This window comes from Nicotiana tomentosiformis, chromosome 3 (assembly GCF_000390325.3).
Source record: "Nicotiana tomentosiformis chromosome 3, ASM39032v3, whole genome shotgun sequence".
In the NCBI taxonomy this organism is placed as follows: domain Eukaryota; kingdom Viridiplantae; phylum Streptophyta; class Magnoliopsida; order Solanales; family Solanaceae; genus Nicotiana; species Nicotiana tomentosiformis.
The window spans coordinates 121,523,231-121,541,333 of record NC_090814.1 but is presented as its reverse complement, the minus strand read 5'-3'; the positions used below and the strand labels follow the sequence as shown (position 1 = coordinate 121,541,333).

The following is an 18,103-nucleotide window of genomic DNA, read 5'->3' as shown; positions in this document are numbered from 1 at the left end:
GCTCTACTTCAGCTCAAAGTACCTAGTGATTCTGGGCTTCACAATGCTGGAGGTGACATTTTCAATGTTGGGTATCACATGTTGCTCCTTTGCCATGTTCACAGGTAGTTAAACAAGTGCCTGAATATGTTCTACGTCCCTTGCTTCCCTCAACCTCCTGTGAAATATTCTCTCAGGTTTGGGGTCAAAGCCTTGAAGTCTATCCTGGCTTCTGACCCTTTGCATTCAATCAAAGTTCCTGAGACCAGAGAAACCAATAAGAAACGTTAGAATTGATGAAATAAACAACTAAAGTAAAAACTAGAAAGTAGTCAATATTCAAGTCCCCGACAACGGCGCCAAAAACTTAATGCTCCCAAACACACACGCAAGTATATGTGGTCGTACAAGTAATAAAGTGATAAATTGAGTATCGAACCCATAGAGACTTGTGTTAACTACCCACTAGTTTCACCAAGATTATAATTCAGTTGAGTCAATCTGAGTTCAAAAGTATAATTATACTAAGCAATAATTCTAACAAGTAACTAATTAATCAAGCAGCAAAATAGTTGTTGTGTATTCAGTAGACACAAATATTCTAGGGTTGTGATCGATTTACCAATCTTATTGTGTTTTAATTAACTCTCCCTTTCATACAATTCACTCATGCTTGCTAATTAATCGAATGATTGCTCTCATAGTATTCTCCCGAATTACTACTCGCCTATTCAAAATAGATTAACGCATATATTCCTATGGAATCAATCTATTAAGAACGCATTAAGATTACGATATTTAATTAAGTATGGTGACTAGTTATATTCTTATCCTAACCATTAAGCTTAGTCTTGCATTTATACTCATTGGGGGGGAGGGGGGTGTTGGGCCGAAATAACCTTGTCCCGGGCGAACTAGGAAACCTTTCCCGTCACTAGCGCCTAGGGTAGCGTGGGGCACTGGACTTTTTAACATTCATATCAATATATATATATATATATATATATATATATATATATATATATATATATATATATATATATATATATATATATATAGAGAGAGAGAGAGAGAGAGAGAGAGACGAACCACAGTATCAACGAAGGCAACGTTGGCGGATGTTCAAGCATTAAACCACCTGCAACTTTAAGTATTATTCCCTCCTCAAAGTATTTTCAGTTGCTAATATATATATATATATATATATATATATATATATTCTCATAATCCTTTTACTTGCTATAAATAAGAAACAATATACATGTGCTTATGGGAATAAATTTTATGAAAAATAAATTTTCATAAAAAGAACCTCAAAATGTGTGATTGATTTTTATATAGAGCGTTCTGAGTGCCCAGGGAGGTTTAAAATTAGTTCGAGTAATAAATTCAGCCCATAAATTGTAAGGGCAAAAAAAATTTAGAAATCCAGACAAATTACTTGAGTCCCAAGCGCAACCCTCCCAAGAACTGTTAATTAGAAATTTTCTATTAGACCAAATTGCAGTTAATTAGCTAAAGTAAAAAATTAAAAAACCTTGAAAACGGAAAAGAGGAAAGTAAGTACATTATTCTTTAATTTCTTAATCTTTCTTTATTTTGTTAAGGAAACTATTTTGTAACGATCCGATCGATTATTTTGAGAGTAATAGCCCCGATCTCTTATTTTCTGCTTTCCCCGTATCTTTTTCTGCTTGTGTGACTTGCCAGGAGGTTTTGTTGTGGTTTCGGAGTGATTTGGGACACTTAGTCCCTAAAAACTGAAGCTTAAGTCTTAGGATTTTGACCGTAATCCGAACTGTGTGAAGACGACTCCAAAGTTCGGTTGGTTCCGTTAGCTCTGTTGGGTGATTTTGGACTTAGGAGCGTGTCTGGACTATAAATTTGAGGTCTGAAGCTGATTTAGGCTTGCAATTCCAATAGTTGGAGTAGGTCTGTAATGTTGAATATGACTTGTGTGAAAAATTTGAGGTCAATCGGACGTGATTTGATAGGTTTCGGCATCGGTTGTAGAAATTTAAAGTTTCAAGTTCATTAAATTTGGATTGGACGGTGATTCATGTTTTCGTTGTTGATTGACGTGTTTTAAGGGCTCGACTAAGTTCGTATAGTGTTTTAGGACTTGTTGGTATATTTGGTTGAGGTCCCGGGGGCCTCGGGTATAGTTCCGATGCTTAACAGATCGAAAATGTGACTTGTGTATGTGCAGAAGTTTCTGGTTTCTGGTGTTCTCGCACTTTCAGTGGGGAGATCGCAGGTGCAAACTCGCTTGTGTGGATGAAGAAGCGCAGATGCAGGATTTGGCAGCCCAATCTGGATTCGCAGGTGCGGAGGTAATTGCACAGAAGCGGCCTCGCTTCTGCGGTTGGTCTGTGCGCATGAGCGGTGAGGGTCGTAGGAGCGCATCCGCAGGTGCGGCGCTACTCTCGCAGATGCAGACCCAAGGGACATAAGTTAAGTCTGTACCTGCAATAGAATTTCCGTAGGTGCGATATCGCAGGTGCGATTATAGGCCCGCAGATGCGAAATCGCTGGGCAGAAAAGGCCAAGTTTGAGGGTTTTATCCCATTTTCAATTTTTGGACTTTTAGAGCTCAAATTTGGACGATAATTTGGGAGATTTTCATATGAAGGTTTTGGGTAACGAATCTTAACCCAATTATGGTTATATTCCACTAATCTATCACTAATTTCATCTTTTAAATTTGGATTTGGGTGGAAATTTTGGGGAAAATGGAAAGAAGTTCTTCAACTAAGGTTTTGAGTTATGATTGGGATTTTGATATCGGATTTGGATTATTTTGGTACGAATGAGCTCGTGAGTGAATGGGTATTCATATTTTATAACTTTTGTCGGATTTCGAGACATGGACTCGGGGGGGGGGGAGGGGGTTGAGCCTATTTCGGATTTTGGCTTATCATTTCTTATCTTTCTTGTGGAATTGATTCCTTTAGCCTATATTATTTATATGGTACTGCGTGTGGCTAGATTCGGGGTATTTAGAGATTGATTCAAGGGGCAAAGGCATTTCGGAGTAGGATTTTGCGCGGTTTGAGGTAAGTAACAGTTTTAAATCTGGTCCTGAGGGTATGAAACCCCGAATTTTGGTATGATATGATTTTTTTGGAGGTGATGCACATGCTAGTTGACGGGCATGTGGGCGTGCACCGTGGGGGATTGTGACTTGGTCTGTCCCGTGAAACTGTAAAGTCGAATAGCTTATTGTTAATTACATGTTCCCTTTGTCTTCTAGAAATTTGACTGTCATTCATGTTAGAAACCATGCTTAGGCCATATGATATCACTGTTGGAACCCACAACGGTCGGGTACTTATTGAATTAGCAGCTATTTGCTTCATAATTTTACTTGCGGGTCATATCTCTGTTTCCTCTTATTTTCTTGTTGATACTTGTTATTATTTCTTTTGGGTTGATTTGTATGATTTCTGAGAGCCCAAGAGGCTGGGGAGGTTAGTGACTGAGATAGGGCCTGAGTGCCGAGCTGTGAGCTATGTGAGTGTGTATGGATCGGGTTGCATGCCGCAACGAGCCTGAGGCATGTATGTATATGGATCAGGTTGCACGCCGCAACGAGCCTTAGGGTTGTGTGTGTGTGTGTATATATATATATATATATATATATATATATATATATATATATATATATATATATATATATGGATCGGGTTGCACGCTGCAACGAGCCTTATGGCTATTTATATGGGATCGGACTGCATGCCGCAGTGATTTAGCGATTGGGCTGAAGGAGCCCCTCCGGAGTCAGCAACCCCCAGTGAGCGCAGGTACCTATCGAGTGTGAGTTTTGAGGGTTGAGAGCCAAGTGATAAGCTATTGAGAAAGAATGAGTGATTTTTGCCCTGAGAGGCGGTATTTGTGTAACGACCCGACCAGTCGTTTTAAGCATTTACGCTCCTTTCAACTATTTGAAGTATTTAATAACTTCCTACGAGGTATTATGACTTGTGTAAATTATCGGTTTGGGTTTTAAGGTACTTCGGAGTTAGCTTGGAAGAATGAATTTCATGTTGGAAGCTTAAGTTGAAATAGTTGACCGGATGTTGACTTATGTGTAAACGACCTCGGAATCGAGTTTTGATAATTTCAATAGCTCCGTATGGTGATTTTGGACTTAGGAGCGTTTCCGGAAAATTATTTGTAGGTACGTAGTGGAATTTGGCTTGAAATGCCGAAAGTTGAATTTTTAGAAAGTTTGACCGGGGGGTTGACTTTTTGATATCGGGGTCGGAATTCAATTTCGTAAATTGGAATAGGTCCGTTATATCATTTATGACTCATGCGCAAAATTTGAGGTCAATCGGACTTGATTCGATAGGTTTCGGCATCGAATGTAGAAGTTGGAAATTTTATAAGACTAAAGTTTCAAGTGAGTTCGCACAAGACCCAACTTTGAACGAGAATATCTACATATATATATGGAGTTATGTGATGATCTACCTATCAAATTAAAGATCTTATAGTCTCGTTTCTAACGCTTCAAACTGTTCATCATTTGGACATTGCTAAAGACGTTATGACCAGATTACCAAAGGCTGGAAAAATGCAATTCTGCGACCCATTATGCGATCGCAAAACTGCTTCTGCGACAACAAAACAAGTCGCATAATGGACCAGAAGAGCCCAGTTTTGGGCGCCGATTTTGTGATCAATTTTGCGGCCCACATATCCATTATGCGGTCCATTATGCGACCGCATACCTGCTTTCGGAAGGTTAATTTTTCTATTTTCATAACCCAATCCCATTTTGATAAATGGGCTTTGGGACTCATTTTGGAGCAAAATTCTGACATTTTTAGAGATAAGGGAGAGTGTTCTAGAGAGAGGAAGAAGCTCAAGTGCTTTGTTCATCAAGATCTTGTCCAAGCTTTGAAATCCAACAAGGAAATATCACAAGATCTTCACCCAAGAGGTAAGGTTCTAACCCCTAGTCTTCAATTTCGAGTTTGGGTAAAGATGGGTGATTAAGAGTATGATTCTTGGGTGTAATAGTATCATTTATACATATCAATAAGGTTTATGGAAAGATTGTTGAGTTCAAATGGGTATAGATTGGGTTAAAAATGGTAGAAATCTTCAAAGACTTTAATTGAAGATTTGAGGGTCGAGTTGATGTCGGAATTTGGTGAAATTTGTATGGTTGGACTCGTGGTTGGATGGGCGTTCATATTTTGTAACTTTTGTTGGGTTCCGATATGTGGGACCCACGGGCAATTTTTGAGTTAATTTTGGATTTTATTGGAAAAATTAGTATTTCCTTATGGAATTAATTACAATAATTGGTATTGATTGAATCGAATTAATTGTGGCTAGATACGAGGCTTTTGGAGACCAATTCTCGTGGCAAGGGCATAGCGGAATAAATAAATACACGGCTTGAGGTAAGTAACAGTTTTAAATCTGGTACTGAGGGTATTAAATCCCAGATTTTGGGATCATGTGATTATTTTGGAGGTGACACACATCCTAGGTGACGAGCGTGTGGGCGTGCACCGAGGGGATTGTGATTTGGTCCGTCCCGAAAAACTGTAAAGTTGAATAATTTGTTGTTAGTTATATGCCCTCTATGGGTTGATAAAATTTGATTGTTAATCATGTTAGAAATCATGCTTAGGCTATGTGATAGTACTGTTGGGACCCACAGAGGTCGTGTACTTATTGAATTGCCTGCTAAATGCTATATTTACTCAGTCACAGTTTTTACTTGCCCATTTTATCTCAGTCTCTATTATTATTATTATTGATATATCATATCATTGTTGTTTGGGCTGATTTACGACAAGTAAAGCATGTGAAGATAGACTACTGATGATGAGTACAACATATTACGGTAACTCAATTAAAGGCATGAAAGGAATCTACATAGCTAGAACCGGTCAATTATCACTTTTAGCCGGTGTACACACTCATCACCTTGCGTACACGACTTTCACATATCATAATTAACACAAAACAATACCAGTCCTAAGGGGTAATTTTCCCGTACAAAGTTAGACAAGACACTTACCTCAAAATACGCTAACTCAATCCACTAGAAAGTCTTTCCCTCGATTATCCAACTCCAAACGGCTCGAATCTAGTCAAAACAACTTCATACCATAAATATAAACTATAGCAAGCTATTCCGAACAATTGAGTTGCAATCTTTAAAGAGAAATAAAAAGTCAACTCAAAGAGTCAACCCCGGGCTCGCGCCCATTCAATAACGAGTCCAACCATATAAGAATTACTCAAATCCGACTTCAAATCGCCTTTCAAATCCCAAAAATTTAGTCTAAGAAGTTTTCACAATTTTTCCCCAAATTTCCAACTCAAATCACTAATTAAATGATAAAAATAACAATGGATTCATCTAATATAGCCAAAACAGAGTTAGAATCTCTTACACCGATGATTTCCTTAAAAATCCCTCGAACAATCGCCACAAGCCGAGCTCTTTAGATCCAAAAATAAAAATGAGATGAAACTCTCGACCTAAGCCCTTTTTTGCCCAGCAATTTCGCATCTGCGAACCCACAACCACATCTGCGGCTCCGCACCTGCGGAATTTCCATCGTAGGTGCGGTCCTCACTAAGGTCCAGCACTCTCCGCTTCTGCGGACATAACATGCATCTGCGCTTCTGCTCCTGTGGACATATGGGCGCTTCTGCGCACGCGCTCCTATGGACGATTTCCGCTTCTGCGATAATAGACCAAGCTGGCCCAGTCCGCATCTGCGACCAGCTCCTCTGCACCTGCGGACTCGCAGATGCGGAAAATCACCTTGCACCTACGATCCCAGCCAAGCTCACTCAAGGCCACTTCTGCGATCAACCTCACGCACCTACGTGTCCGCACCTGCGGCCAAACCCTCCGCAGGTGCGATGACACCAGAACAACAACAGGTTCAGCAATCCATCAAGTCCAAAATTGTTCCGGATTCAATCTGAATCACACCCGGGGCCCACGGGACCTCGTCCGAATATATCAACAAGTTTCAAAATACATAACGGACCTACTCGAGGCCAAAAATCACATCAAACAATATCGATTCTACGAATCCTAGCCTAATTCAAGCCTATTGAAATTATGAACATCTAACTTCCAAAACTAACGCCGAATCACACCAAAACAACTCTGATTGACCTCAAATTTTGCACACTAGTCATGAATGACATGACAGACCTATTCTAACTCCGGGAATTAGAATTAGACCCCGATATCAATAAAGTCAACTCCCGGTCTAACTTCTCAACCTTTCAAACCTTCAACTTTCTAACTTTCGCCAATTCAAGCTGAAATAACCTACAGACCTTCAAATCAACATCCGGCATGCTCCTAAGTCCAAAATCATCATTCGGAGCTATTGGAACCTTTAAAACTCCATTTCGGAGTCGTCTACATAAAAGTCAACTTACGGTCAACCCTTTCAACTTAAGCCTCCAACTTAGGGACTATGTGTCTCATTTCACTCCGAAAATCACCCGAAACCAAAACCAAACACCACGGCAAGTCACATAATCATAATACAACATAGAGGAGGCAATTAACATGACATAATCTTAGCCTAATTGCCTATTGAAATTATGAACATATGACTTCCAAAACTAACGTCGAATCACACCAAAATAACCCCGATTGACCTCAAATTTTGCACACAAGTCATGAATGACATGACAGACCTATTTTCGAAAATCAGAATTCGACCCCGATATCAATAAAGTCAACTCCCAATCAAACTTCTCAACCTTTCAAACCTTTAACTTTCTAACTTTCGCCAATTCAAGTTGAAATGACCTACAGACCTCCAAATCAACATCAGGCATGCTCCTAAGTCCAAAATCATCATACAGAGCTATTGGAACCGTTAAAACTCCATTCTGGAGTCGTCTACACAAAAGTCAAACTATGATCAACCCTTTCAACTTAAGCCTCCAACTTAGGACTATGTGTCCCATTTCACTCCGAAACTCACCCGAAACCAAAACCAAACACCCCGAGCAAGTCACATAATCATAATACAACACAGAGGAGGCAATAAATAGGGGATCGGGGCTAAAATACTCAAATAATCGGCCGGGTCGTTACACTTCGTTTCCTATTTTCTTCTAAAATTTTCAAAAAGCAAAATGTTATTAAATAAGAAAATATTTTATCTAAAGATGGCGTCTTTGAGACCGCCATATTATGTTACATTTTGTGGCGGTTCAATAAAACTACCTCAATTTAACCACCGTAAAATCTAAGTTATTTTGTAGTGAACATTGTTTTCGTGAGGTTAATCAAGTAGCAGATAACAACAACGACAACAACCCAGTATAATCCCACTAGTGGGGTCTGAGGATGGTAGTGTGTACGCAGACCTTACCCCTTCCCTAGGGTAAAGAGGATGTTTTCGATAGACCCTCGGCTCCCTTCCTCCAAGAACTCCCCACCTTACTCTTGGGGTGACTCGAACTCACAATCTCTTGGCCTGAAGTGGAGGGTGCTAATCAAGTAGCAGATGCTCTTACTAAATGGGGCATTGAGGAGAATGAATTCATTTTCCTCAATCCTAGAGATCTGCATGCCCAGGTGTGCCACTGGACCCTATTTGATGGACAAAGCTCAAATGGCTTCCATAAGGCATAAGCAAAGGAGGAACATATTGTCATAAGTTTTTTTTGTTTTTGGCACAGGTTTGTCTTGGAATAAATTGGATATACAAGAGTACTAATCTTGTATAGGATCATAGGAATGTTTATATCTTAGATTATGAATCTTTGTACTTGTATACGACCCTGGTTATTATTACAGGGATTTTTTGTTGAACATAGGCTAGGTTGATGTCGTCCTCTGTTATACTGTAACTATTTTTTGTGAGCAATATAAATAAATAAATAAAAAGATCTCTTTTTGAGGCCTTAAGCATTTCTTTCATTGAGGTTTTGGTTATGTCCCCGTCGTTATAATTATTATTGGATGATAAAGCAGGGGTCTTGGACAAAAACCCCATCACCACGGGAGGTAAAATCCCGAGTAGATGGATTAATTAAAAAAAATAATGCGTTGCGTTAAAAATAAAATTTCTAAATTAACAGATTTTTCACAAAAAATGAAAAAGATAGTTAATTTACCCCATAAACCAAAGAAAATGAAAATATATCATTTTTCAGCTTAAATCGGATCATGGGCTAGCTCGAAATTTCAAAACTTAGCATATTGCATATATTCACTTCTTGAAACGGCCTTTTCTTTGGAATTAATTTGAAACAAATCATTAGGCATACTTTCTCAATAAAAACACGAACAAATAATTCAAAAAAGATCATAGAATATCAGAAAATAGATCCCTACATTTTGCAATAAAAACATTTCGCGATATATATATAGAACGTAGTATTGTACAACGCGCAATGAGTCAAAACTAGTTTATTATAGACAACTTTACTAAATACAGCTCTACGAAAATTTTGATTGGAAACTCGAAAATTTGAGTTTTCAATAATGGCATTATTCCTGAATGACACACATAATCACAAAATAAACACATTTACAATTTGTTATTCAAAAATTATGGGCTTTTAGATTATTTGTTTTCTCTTTGCTTCCAAAAAAAAAAACTCCATTCATTAGTATCTGGTTCCTCTCCATTTCCTCAAGTTCTTACTTAGTTAAGTGACACATGTCACATTTTAATTATTCGGATTGGGGTTCAAACTTGTTCACTTTCTCCGTTTTTTACGACAAGTTTAAAATCATAAACTTGACCATATATTAGGTTACAAGTTAAATAATAATCAAAACGTCAACAATCCCAGATATGGACCAGTTCTGCCGCACCTCTAAATATGCGGAAGAAAATAAAAAACTTTAAGGATTTACAAAATTAAAGTCTGCACCAACATTGATTACGCGTATATATATGCATTACTGTATACAGAATTAGAGAAACCAGTAAGAACGTGACAAGAAATCCAAATATATGGGATACTAGATTGTACATGTAAACAAAATCAGAGGGCATAACTTGATGGATGAAATCCTTTACAACATGTAAGTTAATTAAGAGAGATTCATTGCGATATCACGAGCAACGATGTAGAAAGAACTGTATAGTACTTATAAGGGGTCAAATTGTTAGGTGTTCAAAAAAAATTGAAAAAATTGTAGTAAGATGGTGTTGTGGGTATGAGTGAAAGTAAGATATATTTTTTCTCACTTAAAGTGCATATACGTTTTCTATCTTTCCTAATGGTCTCGCAATCGAAACAACAAAAGAGAATTGTTTTCAGCGAAACGAACAAAATACACTAGAGGAATAATATATGTAAAATCATGGCAAAATTATTAAGTGATACTCCATATACATGAATACAAGTAAAATCTTCTGGCAAGCTTCTCTTAAGAAGTTTGTTTGGATGAGACACTATTACCTAGCTGGAAGCTCTACTTTTCTATAAGTTCCATTGAGTAAACTTCATTCAATAAAGGTGTAAACTGATTGCTGCTCTCTCCTTTCCGGTTCCACCATTCATTATTCAACATTGTGAAGATCAACAGCAGATTATATCAACAAAATCGTCAATATCTAGGAGCACATCATCAGCCCAATTGATCTCTTCTTGGTAGTTGGAGCAGTCATTAATATAGCTGCTATTATTATGTTCGTTCATCTTCTGAGTCTCGTCCATGACTTGATGTTCGGCGTGACAAATTGGTGCTGGTTGTACTGTTATGCAGTAATCTTCATCAGGTTCATGCAACATAGCTTCGATTATTTTGGCAACATCTTGTTCCTCCATAGTTACCCCATGATTTTTCTCACCTCTTATATTCTTCTTGATTCGGCACACAGCAATATCCTCTTTAGGAATATTATTTTTTCTAAAAAAATCATCCCCGACTGAATATTCTTTCATCAGCCAAATTTTATTGTGCTCTCCTTCTTTACTACGACTAGTTTGAAACTTGAAACATCTTCTAAACCCAACCACAGTTCCCTTACCATTCTTGATAGGATCAATACCTGTTTGGCCTTTCCATGTCCCGTTGGCGCAAGTTCGACGTACCCTTGTATGTTCGCTCTTCTGCTTCTTCAACCGAGTAAAAAAATAGCAAACCTTCTCTTCGGGATGATCAGAAGCTCCAAATATCTCCCATGGTGGTTGGTCTCCATAGATATCGGCAAGTTGGAAATTAGGGCATTCACTCGGCAAAGGCTCGCCCTTTAGGAACCTTTTCAGAAAGTTGATCAACTCTGCTTCAGTTGGGTGAAACCGAACACCCATGATACACCCACGGCGTATAGGTAACCTCGACGTGGAATATATGGTCGTCTCTTTTTCTTGCTTATAGAGAAACACAAGAATGAGACAATAGCAATTGCCGCAATATGCAAAGACAAGAACCACTACTGTTCTCTCAAGTTAGAAGACGAACTATGAAACGAAACCCTAAACGAATGGAGGAAGTTTATTGACGTGAATGTTGTAATTGACTATATATAGATATTTGATCAGGTTAATTCCAATAGAGAAAATTTAGCAAACAAATTTTTAGGAGAGGAAAAGGTGTTGATTTTTGCGGAATACTTAAGTTTTTTTAACTAACTTTCTTTACTGATTTTCACAATTCGTAAGTTTTTTTAACTAACTTAAAACTCCACAATTTAATAGAAGAATCTGAAAATATAATTTGCTTGCCTTTTTCTCGATTTCATTTTATTTATTTTATCGTACTTTTTCATTCAGTATATAGGAAATTTCTAGTAAATATGTCACGAGCCAAAACCACCATCGTGATGGCGCCTATCATGGTACTAGGCAAGCCACTACTCACTATCTTAACAAAGTAAAAGTTTTAAAATTATAGACGGAAGCAATTAATATTTAAGAAAAACCTTTGTGGAACAGAAATAAACTCGCATCACAATACAATCTATCCCAAAAACCGGGGTGTCATCGAGTACATGAGCATCTATAATAGGATCAGTCTAATACAACGTCTAAGGAATAAGAACTGAAATGCGATAAAAGTAATGAAGGAGTGCCAAGGCCTACGAACGCCATGCAACTGCCTCGATAGTCTCCGGAATCAGCTGCTCAAATATCAACAACCGCTATGACCGGGAACACCTGGATCTGCATACGAAGTGCAGGGTGTAGCGTGAGTACAACCAACTCAATAAGTAACAATGATAAATAAGAAACTAAAAGATAGTGACGAGCAACACAGTAATAGTTCATTTTTAATAATCCCAACAAGAAAGTGGACCTGTTTTCAAATTCGGCAGTTTAAGTCAAATCAATTTATAAATGCTAAGTTCAAGTAAAACCTTGATATAATATCCCTCAAAAGTTTCAAAACAATGACATATAACAACTATGTGCAACAACAATGGAAACAAATACCGCCTCTCAGGGCAACAATCAATCATTCCTTGTCAATAGCCCATCACTCGGCTCTCAGCCCTCAACAGTCACACTCGATTGGTACCTGCGCTCACTGGGGGTGTGCAGACTCTGGAGGGGCTCCTTCAGCCCAAGCGATATACCGCTGTGGCGTGCAAATCGATCCGTATATATATATATATATATATATATATATATATATATATATATATATATATATATAGCCCTAAGGCTCGTTGCGGCGTGCAACCTGATCCATATACATATAGCCCTCGGGCTCGTTACGGAGTGCAACCCGATCCATATATACTCACATAGCTAACAGCTCGACACTCAGGCCCTATCTCAGTCCCTAACCTCCCCAGCCTCTCGGGCTCTCAAAAATCATACAAATCAGCCCAAAAGAAATAATAACAAGTACCAACAAGAAAATAAGAGGAAACGGAGATATGACACGCAAGTAAAACTGTGAAGCAAATAGCAGCTAATTCAACAAGTACCCAACCACTGCGGGTCCCAACAGTGATATCATATGGCCTAAGCATAGTTTCTAACATGAATGGCAGTCAAATTTCTAGATGACAAGGGGAACATGTAATTAACAAGAAGCTATTCGACTTTACAGTCTCTCGGGATGGACCAAGTCACAATCCCCCACGGTGCACGCCCGCACGCCCGTCATCTAGCATGTGCGTCACCTCCAAAATAATCACATCATACCAAAATCAGGAGTTACATACCCTCAGGACCAGATTTAAAACTGTTACTTACCTCAAACCGCGCAAAATCCTACTCTGAAATGCCTTTGTCCCTAGAATCAGTCACTAAATTCCCCGCATCTAGCCACAAGCAGTACAATATAATTAATATAGGCTAAAGGAATCAATTCCACAAGAAAAATATGAAATTATAAGCCAAAATCCGAAATAGGCTCAAATCGGCCCTCTCGGACCCACATTTCGAAATCCGACAAAAGTCACAAAATATGAACACCCATTCACTCACGAGCTCATTCGTACCAAAATTATCAAAATCCGATATCAAAATTCCAATCAAAACTCAAAAACTTAGTTGAAGAACTTCTTCCCATTTTTCCCAAATTTTTCACCCAAATATGAAATTAAAAGATGAAATTAGTGAAAGATTAGTGGAATATAACCATAAATGGGTTAAGAATCGTTACCCAAAAGCTTCCTCTGAAAATCTTCCAAATTATCGTCCAAATCCGAGCTCTCAAAGTCCCAAAATTGAAAATGGGATAAAACCCTCGAACTTGGCCTTTTCTGCCCAGCGATTTCGCATCTGCGGGCCTATAATCGCACCTGCGATGCCACACCTGCGAAAATCCTATCGTAGGTGCGGACTTAAGTTAAGTCCCCTGGGTCCGCATCTGCCAGAGAAGTGCCGCACCTGTGGATGCACTCCTGTGACCAAGGAACTGAACCTGCGACCCTCACCGCTCCTACGCACAGACCACCCGCAGAAGCGAAGCCGCTTCTGCGCAATTACCTCCGCACCTGCAAACCTAGCTAGGGCTGCCAAATCCCGCATCTGCGCTCCTTCATCCCCACGTGCGAGTCCGTACCTGCTGTCTCCCCACCGCAGGTGCGAAAACACAAGAAACCAGAAACTTCAACAGATACACAAGTCCAATTTTCGATCCGTTAAGCATCTGAACTACACCCGAGGCCCCCGAGACCTAAACTAAATATACCAACAAGTCCTAAAACACTATACGAACTTAGTCGAGCCCTGAAAACACGTCAAACAACAACGAAAACACGAATCACCCTCCAATTCAAACTTAATAAACTTGAAACTTCAAATTTCTACAACCGTTGCCGAAACCTATCAAATCACCTATCATATTCAACATTACAGACCTACTCCAACTTCCAGAATCGGAATCCGATCCCGATATCAAAAAGTCCACTTTCGGTTAAAATCTCCAAAAATTCGACTTTCGCCATTTCAAGCCTAAATCAGCTACAGACCTCAAATTTACAGTTCAAACACGATCCTAAGTCCAAAATCACCCAACGGAGCTAATGGAACCGAAGGAACTCCGGAGTCATCTTCACGCAGTTCCGACTACGGTCAAAATCCTAAGACTTAAGCTTCCATTTTTAGGGACTAAGTGTCCCAAATCACTCTGAAACCACAACAAAACCTCACGGAAAGTCACACAAGTAGAAAAAGATATAGGGAAATCAGAAAATAGGGGATCAGGGCTATTACTCTCAAAACGTCCGGCCGGGTCGTTACATCCTCCCCCTCTTAAAATAATCATTCGTCCTCGAACAAGCATAAAGACATACCTAAAGTGGTAAAAACGTGAGGATAGCGGCTGCACATATCCTGCTCGGTCTCCCAAGTTGCCTCCTCGGCCGGCTGACCCCTCCATTGAACCTTCACAGAAGCAATATTCTTCGACCTCAGCTTTCAAACCTGCCTATCCAAGATCGCCACCAGCTCCTCAACATAAGATAAATCTTTGTCCAACTGGACTGAGCTGAAATCCAACACGTGAGACGGATCGCTATGATACTTTTGGAGCATAGAAACATAGAATACTGGATGAACTCCTGCTAGATTGGGAGGCAAGGAAAGCTCATAAGCAACCTCCCCAGCACGTCGCAATACCTCAAATGGGCCGATAAACCTCGGGCTCAGCTTGCCCTTCTTTTCGAACCTCATAACACCATTCATGGGTGACACCTGGAGCAGGACCCGCTCTCCAATCATGAATGCAATATCGCGAACCTTTCGATCCGCGTAACTCTACTGTCTGGACTGGGCTGTGCGCAGTCTATCCTGAATTACCTTAACCTTCTCCAGAGCATCCTGAACCAAATCTATACCCAATAATCTAGCCTCGCCCGGCTCGAAGCAAACCACTGGAGACCTATATTGCCTACCATACAGAGCCTTATACGGTGCCATCTGGATGCTCGACTGTTAACTGTTATTGTAGGCAAACTCCGCCAGTGGCAAGAACTAATTCCACGAACCCCCAAACTCTATCACACACGCACGGAGCATATCCTCTAATATCTGAATAGTGCGCTCGGACTGTCCGTCCGTCTGCGGGTGAAATGCTGTTCTCAACTCCAATTGAGTACCCAACTAATGCTGTACTACCCTCTAGAACAGTGATGTAAACTGCGTACCCCGATCAGAGATGATAGATGCCAGTACTCCATGAAGCCTGACGATCTCGCAGATATACACTCGAGACAGCTGCTCGGAAGAATAGGTAGCCATCACAGTAATGAAATGAGCTGGTTTGGTCAGCCTATCCACAATTCCCCAAACTGCGTCAAACATCTGATTAGTCCGTGGGAGTCCAACAATGAAATCTATAGTGATCCGCTCCCACTTCCACTCCGGAATCTCTAACTTCTAAAGCAACCCACCTGGTCGCTGATGCTCATACTTCACCTATTGGAAATTTAGACACCGAGCCATATACTCAACTATGTCCTTCTTTATTCTCCTCCACCAGTAATGTTGCCTCAAGTCCTGATACATCTTCGTGGCACCTGGATGAATAGAATACCGCGAGCTATGAGCCTCTTGAAGAATCAACTCTCGCAAACCATCAACATTGGGTACACACAGCCTACCCTACATACTCAATGCTCTATCATCCCCAATAGTGACCTCCTTAGCATCACTGTGCTGGACCGTTTCCTTAAGGACAGGAAGATGGGGGTCATCATACTGGCACTCCCTGATACGATCATAAAGAGAAGACCGAGAGACCACACAAGCCAATACTCGACTCGGCTCAGAAATATCCAATCTAACAAACTGGTTGGCTAAGGCCTGAACGTCTAATGCGAATAGCCACTATGCTGCTAGAAGATATGCTAAGCTCCCCAAAATCTCCGTCTGGCGACTCAAGGCATCAGCCACCACATTGGCCTTCCCGGCATGGTACAAAATTGTGATATCATAGTCCTTAAGAAGCTCCAACCACCTCCGCTGACGCAAGTTAAGATCCTTCTGTTTGAACAGATGCTGCAAACTCCGGTGATCAGTGTAAATCTCGCAATGGACACCGTACAAATAGTGCCACCAAATCTTCAAAGCGTGAACAGTAGCTGCTAACTCAAGGTAGTGGACAGGATATTTCTTCTCATGAGGCTTCAACTGGCGCGAAACATAAGCAATCACTCTACCCTCCTGCATCAGAACACACCCAATACCGATCCACGAGGCATAATAATACACTGCGTAAGAACCAGAAGCTGATGGTAGAACAAGAACTGGAGTCGTGGCCAAAGCAGTCTTGAGCTTCTGGAAGCTCTCCTCACACTCACTCGACCACCTGAAAGGAGCACCCTTTTGGGTTAATTTATTCAAGGGCCATGCAATAGATAAGAAACCCTCCACAAAACGACGGTAATAACCAGCCAAACCGAGAAAACTCCAAATCTCCATGGCTGAGGACGGTCTAGGCCTACTCTGAACCGCCCTATCTTCTTCGGATCTACCAGAATACCCTCACTGGACACCACATTCCCCAAGAACGCCACTGAACTGAGCCAAAACTCATACTTGGAGAACTTTGTATAAAGCTTCTCCTCCCTCAACCGTTGTAACACAATCCTCATATGCTGAGCATGCTCCTCCTGGCTACGAGAGTACACCAGGATGTCATCAATGAATACAATAACGAACGAGTCAAGGTAAGGCTGAAACACACTGTTCATCAGATGCATGAACGTTGCTGGGGCGTTGGTCAGCCCAAAAAACATCACAAGGAACTCATAATGGCCATATCGGGGCCTGAAAGCTGTCTTAAGAATATCTGAGTCCCGAATCTTTAACTGGTGATACCCTGACCTCAAATCAATCTTGGAGAAAACCCTCGCTCCCTGAAGCTAGTCAAATAGATCATCAATACGCGGCAAAGGATACTTGTTCTTGATTGTGACCTTGTTCAACTGTATGTAATCAATGCACGTTCTCATAGTACCATCCTCATTCTTCACAAATAGAACTGGTGTACCCCAAGGTGACACGCTAGGCCGAATAAACCCCTTATCAAGGAGTTCCTAAAGCTGATTCTTCAATTCCTCAACTCCGCCGGTGCCATACGATACGGTGGAATAGAAATGGGCTGAGTGCCCAGCGCCAAATCAATACTAAAATCAATATCCCAGTTAGGCGGCATGCCCGGCAGGTTTGTAGGAAACACATCCGGGAAATATCGCACCACTGGAACAAAATCAATAGCAGGGGTCTCTGCACTAACATCCCTCACAAAGGCCATATAAGATAGACAACCCTTCTCAACCATCCACTGAGCCTTCAAGTATGAAATCACTCAACTGGAAACATAGTCTATAGAGCCGCTCCACTCAACTCTCGGCAATCCCGGCATCGCCAACGTCACGGTCTTCGCGTGATAATCTAGAACCGCACAATTTGGAGACAACCAGTCCATACCCAAAATCACGTCAAAATCAACCATACTTAGAACTAAGAGATCTACTCTGGTCTCTAGGCTCCCAATAGTCACCACACATGACCGATATACTCGATCCACAATAATAGTATCGCCCACTGAAGTAGATACATGAACAGATGAAACTAGAGACTCACGGGGCATATCTAGATAATGAGCAAAATACGAGGACACATATGAATAAGTGGAACTAGGGTCAAATAGTACAGAGGAATCTCTGTGGAAAACTGAGACAATATA

The 18,103-nt window shown here is 40.4% G+C and overlaps 1 protein-coding gene across 1 annotated transcript; it reads right to left on the bottom strand.

Annotated features, from left to right (window-relative positions):
• Positions 1-10,530: 10,530 nt before the first annotated feature.
• On the bottom strand, positions 10,531-16,833 carry LOC104118188 (NAC transcription factor 29-like). The gene is made up of 2 exons (XM_070199090.1): positions 16,489-16,833; positions 10,531-11,325 (listed from the first exon to the last, which is right to left on the bottom strand). Exons 1-2 carry the CDS (start codon positions 16,831-16,833, stop codon positions 10,531-10,533), a joined length of 1,140 nt encoding a protein of 379 aa, XP_070055191.1.
• Between the last annotated feature and the right edge of the window lie 1,270 nt (positions 16,834-18,103).

Bases quoted from the DNA above. Each gene is read 5' to 3' on its own strand.
- LOC104118188 (XM_070199090.1), bottom strand. From the start codon at position 16,833: ATGGAGATTTGGAGTTTTCTCGGTTTGGCTGGTTATTACCGTCGTTTT. The intron at 11,326-16,488 runs GTTCACGCTTTG...TTTCTCTATAAG, and splicing joins ACCTTGAGTTAGCAGCTACT to CAAGAAAAAGAGACGACCAT.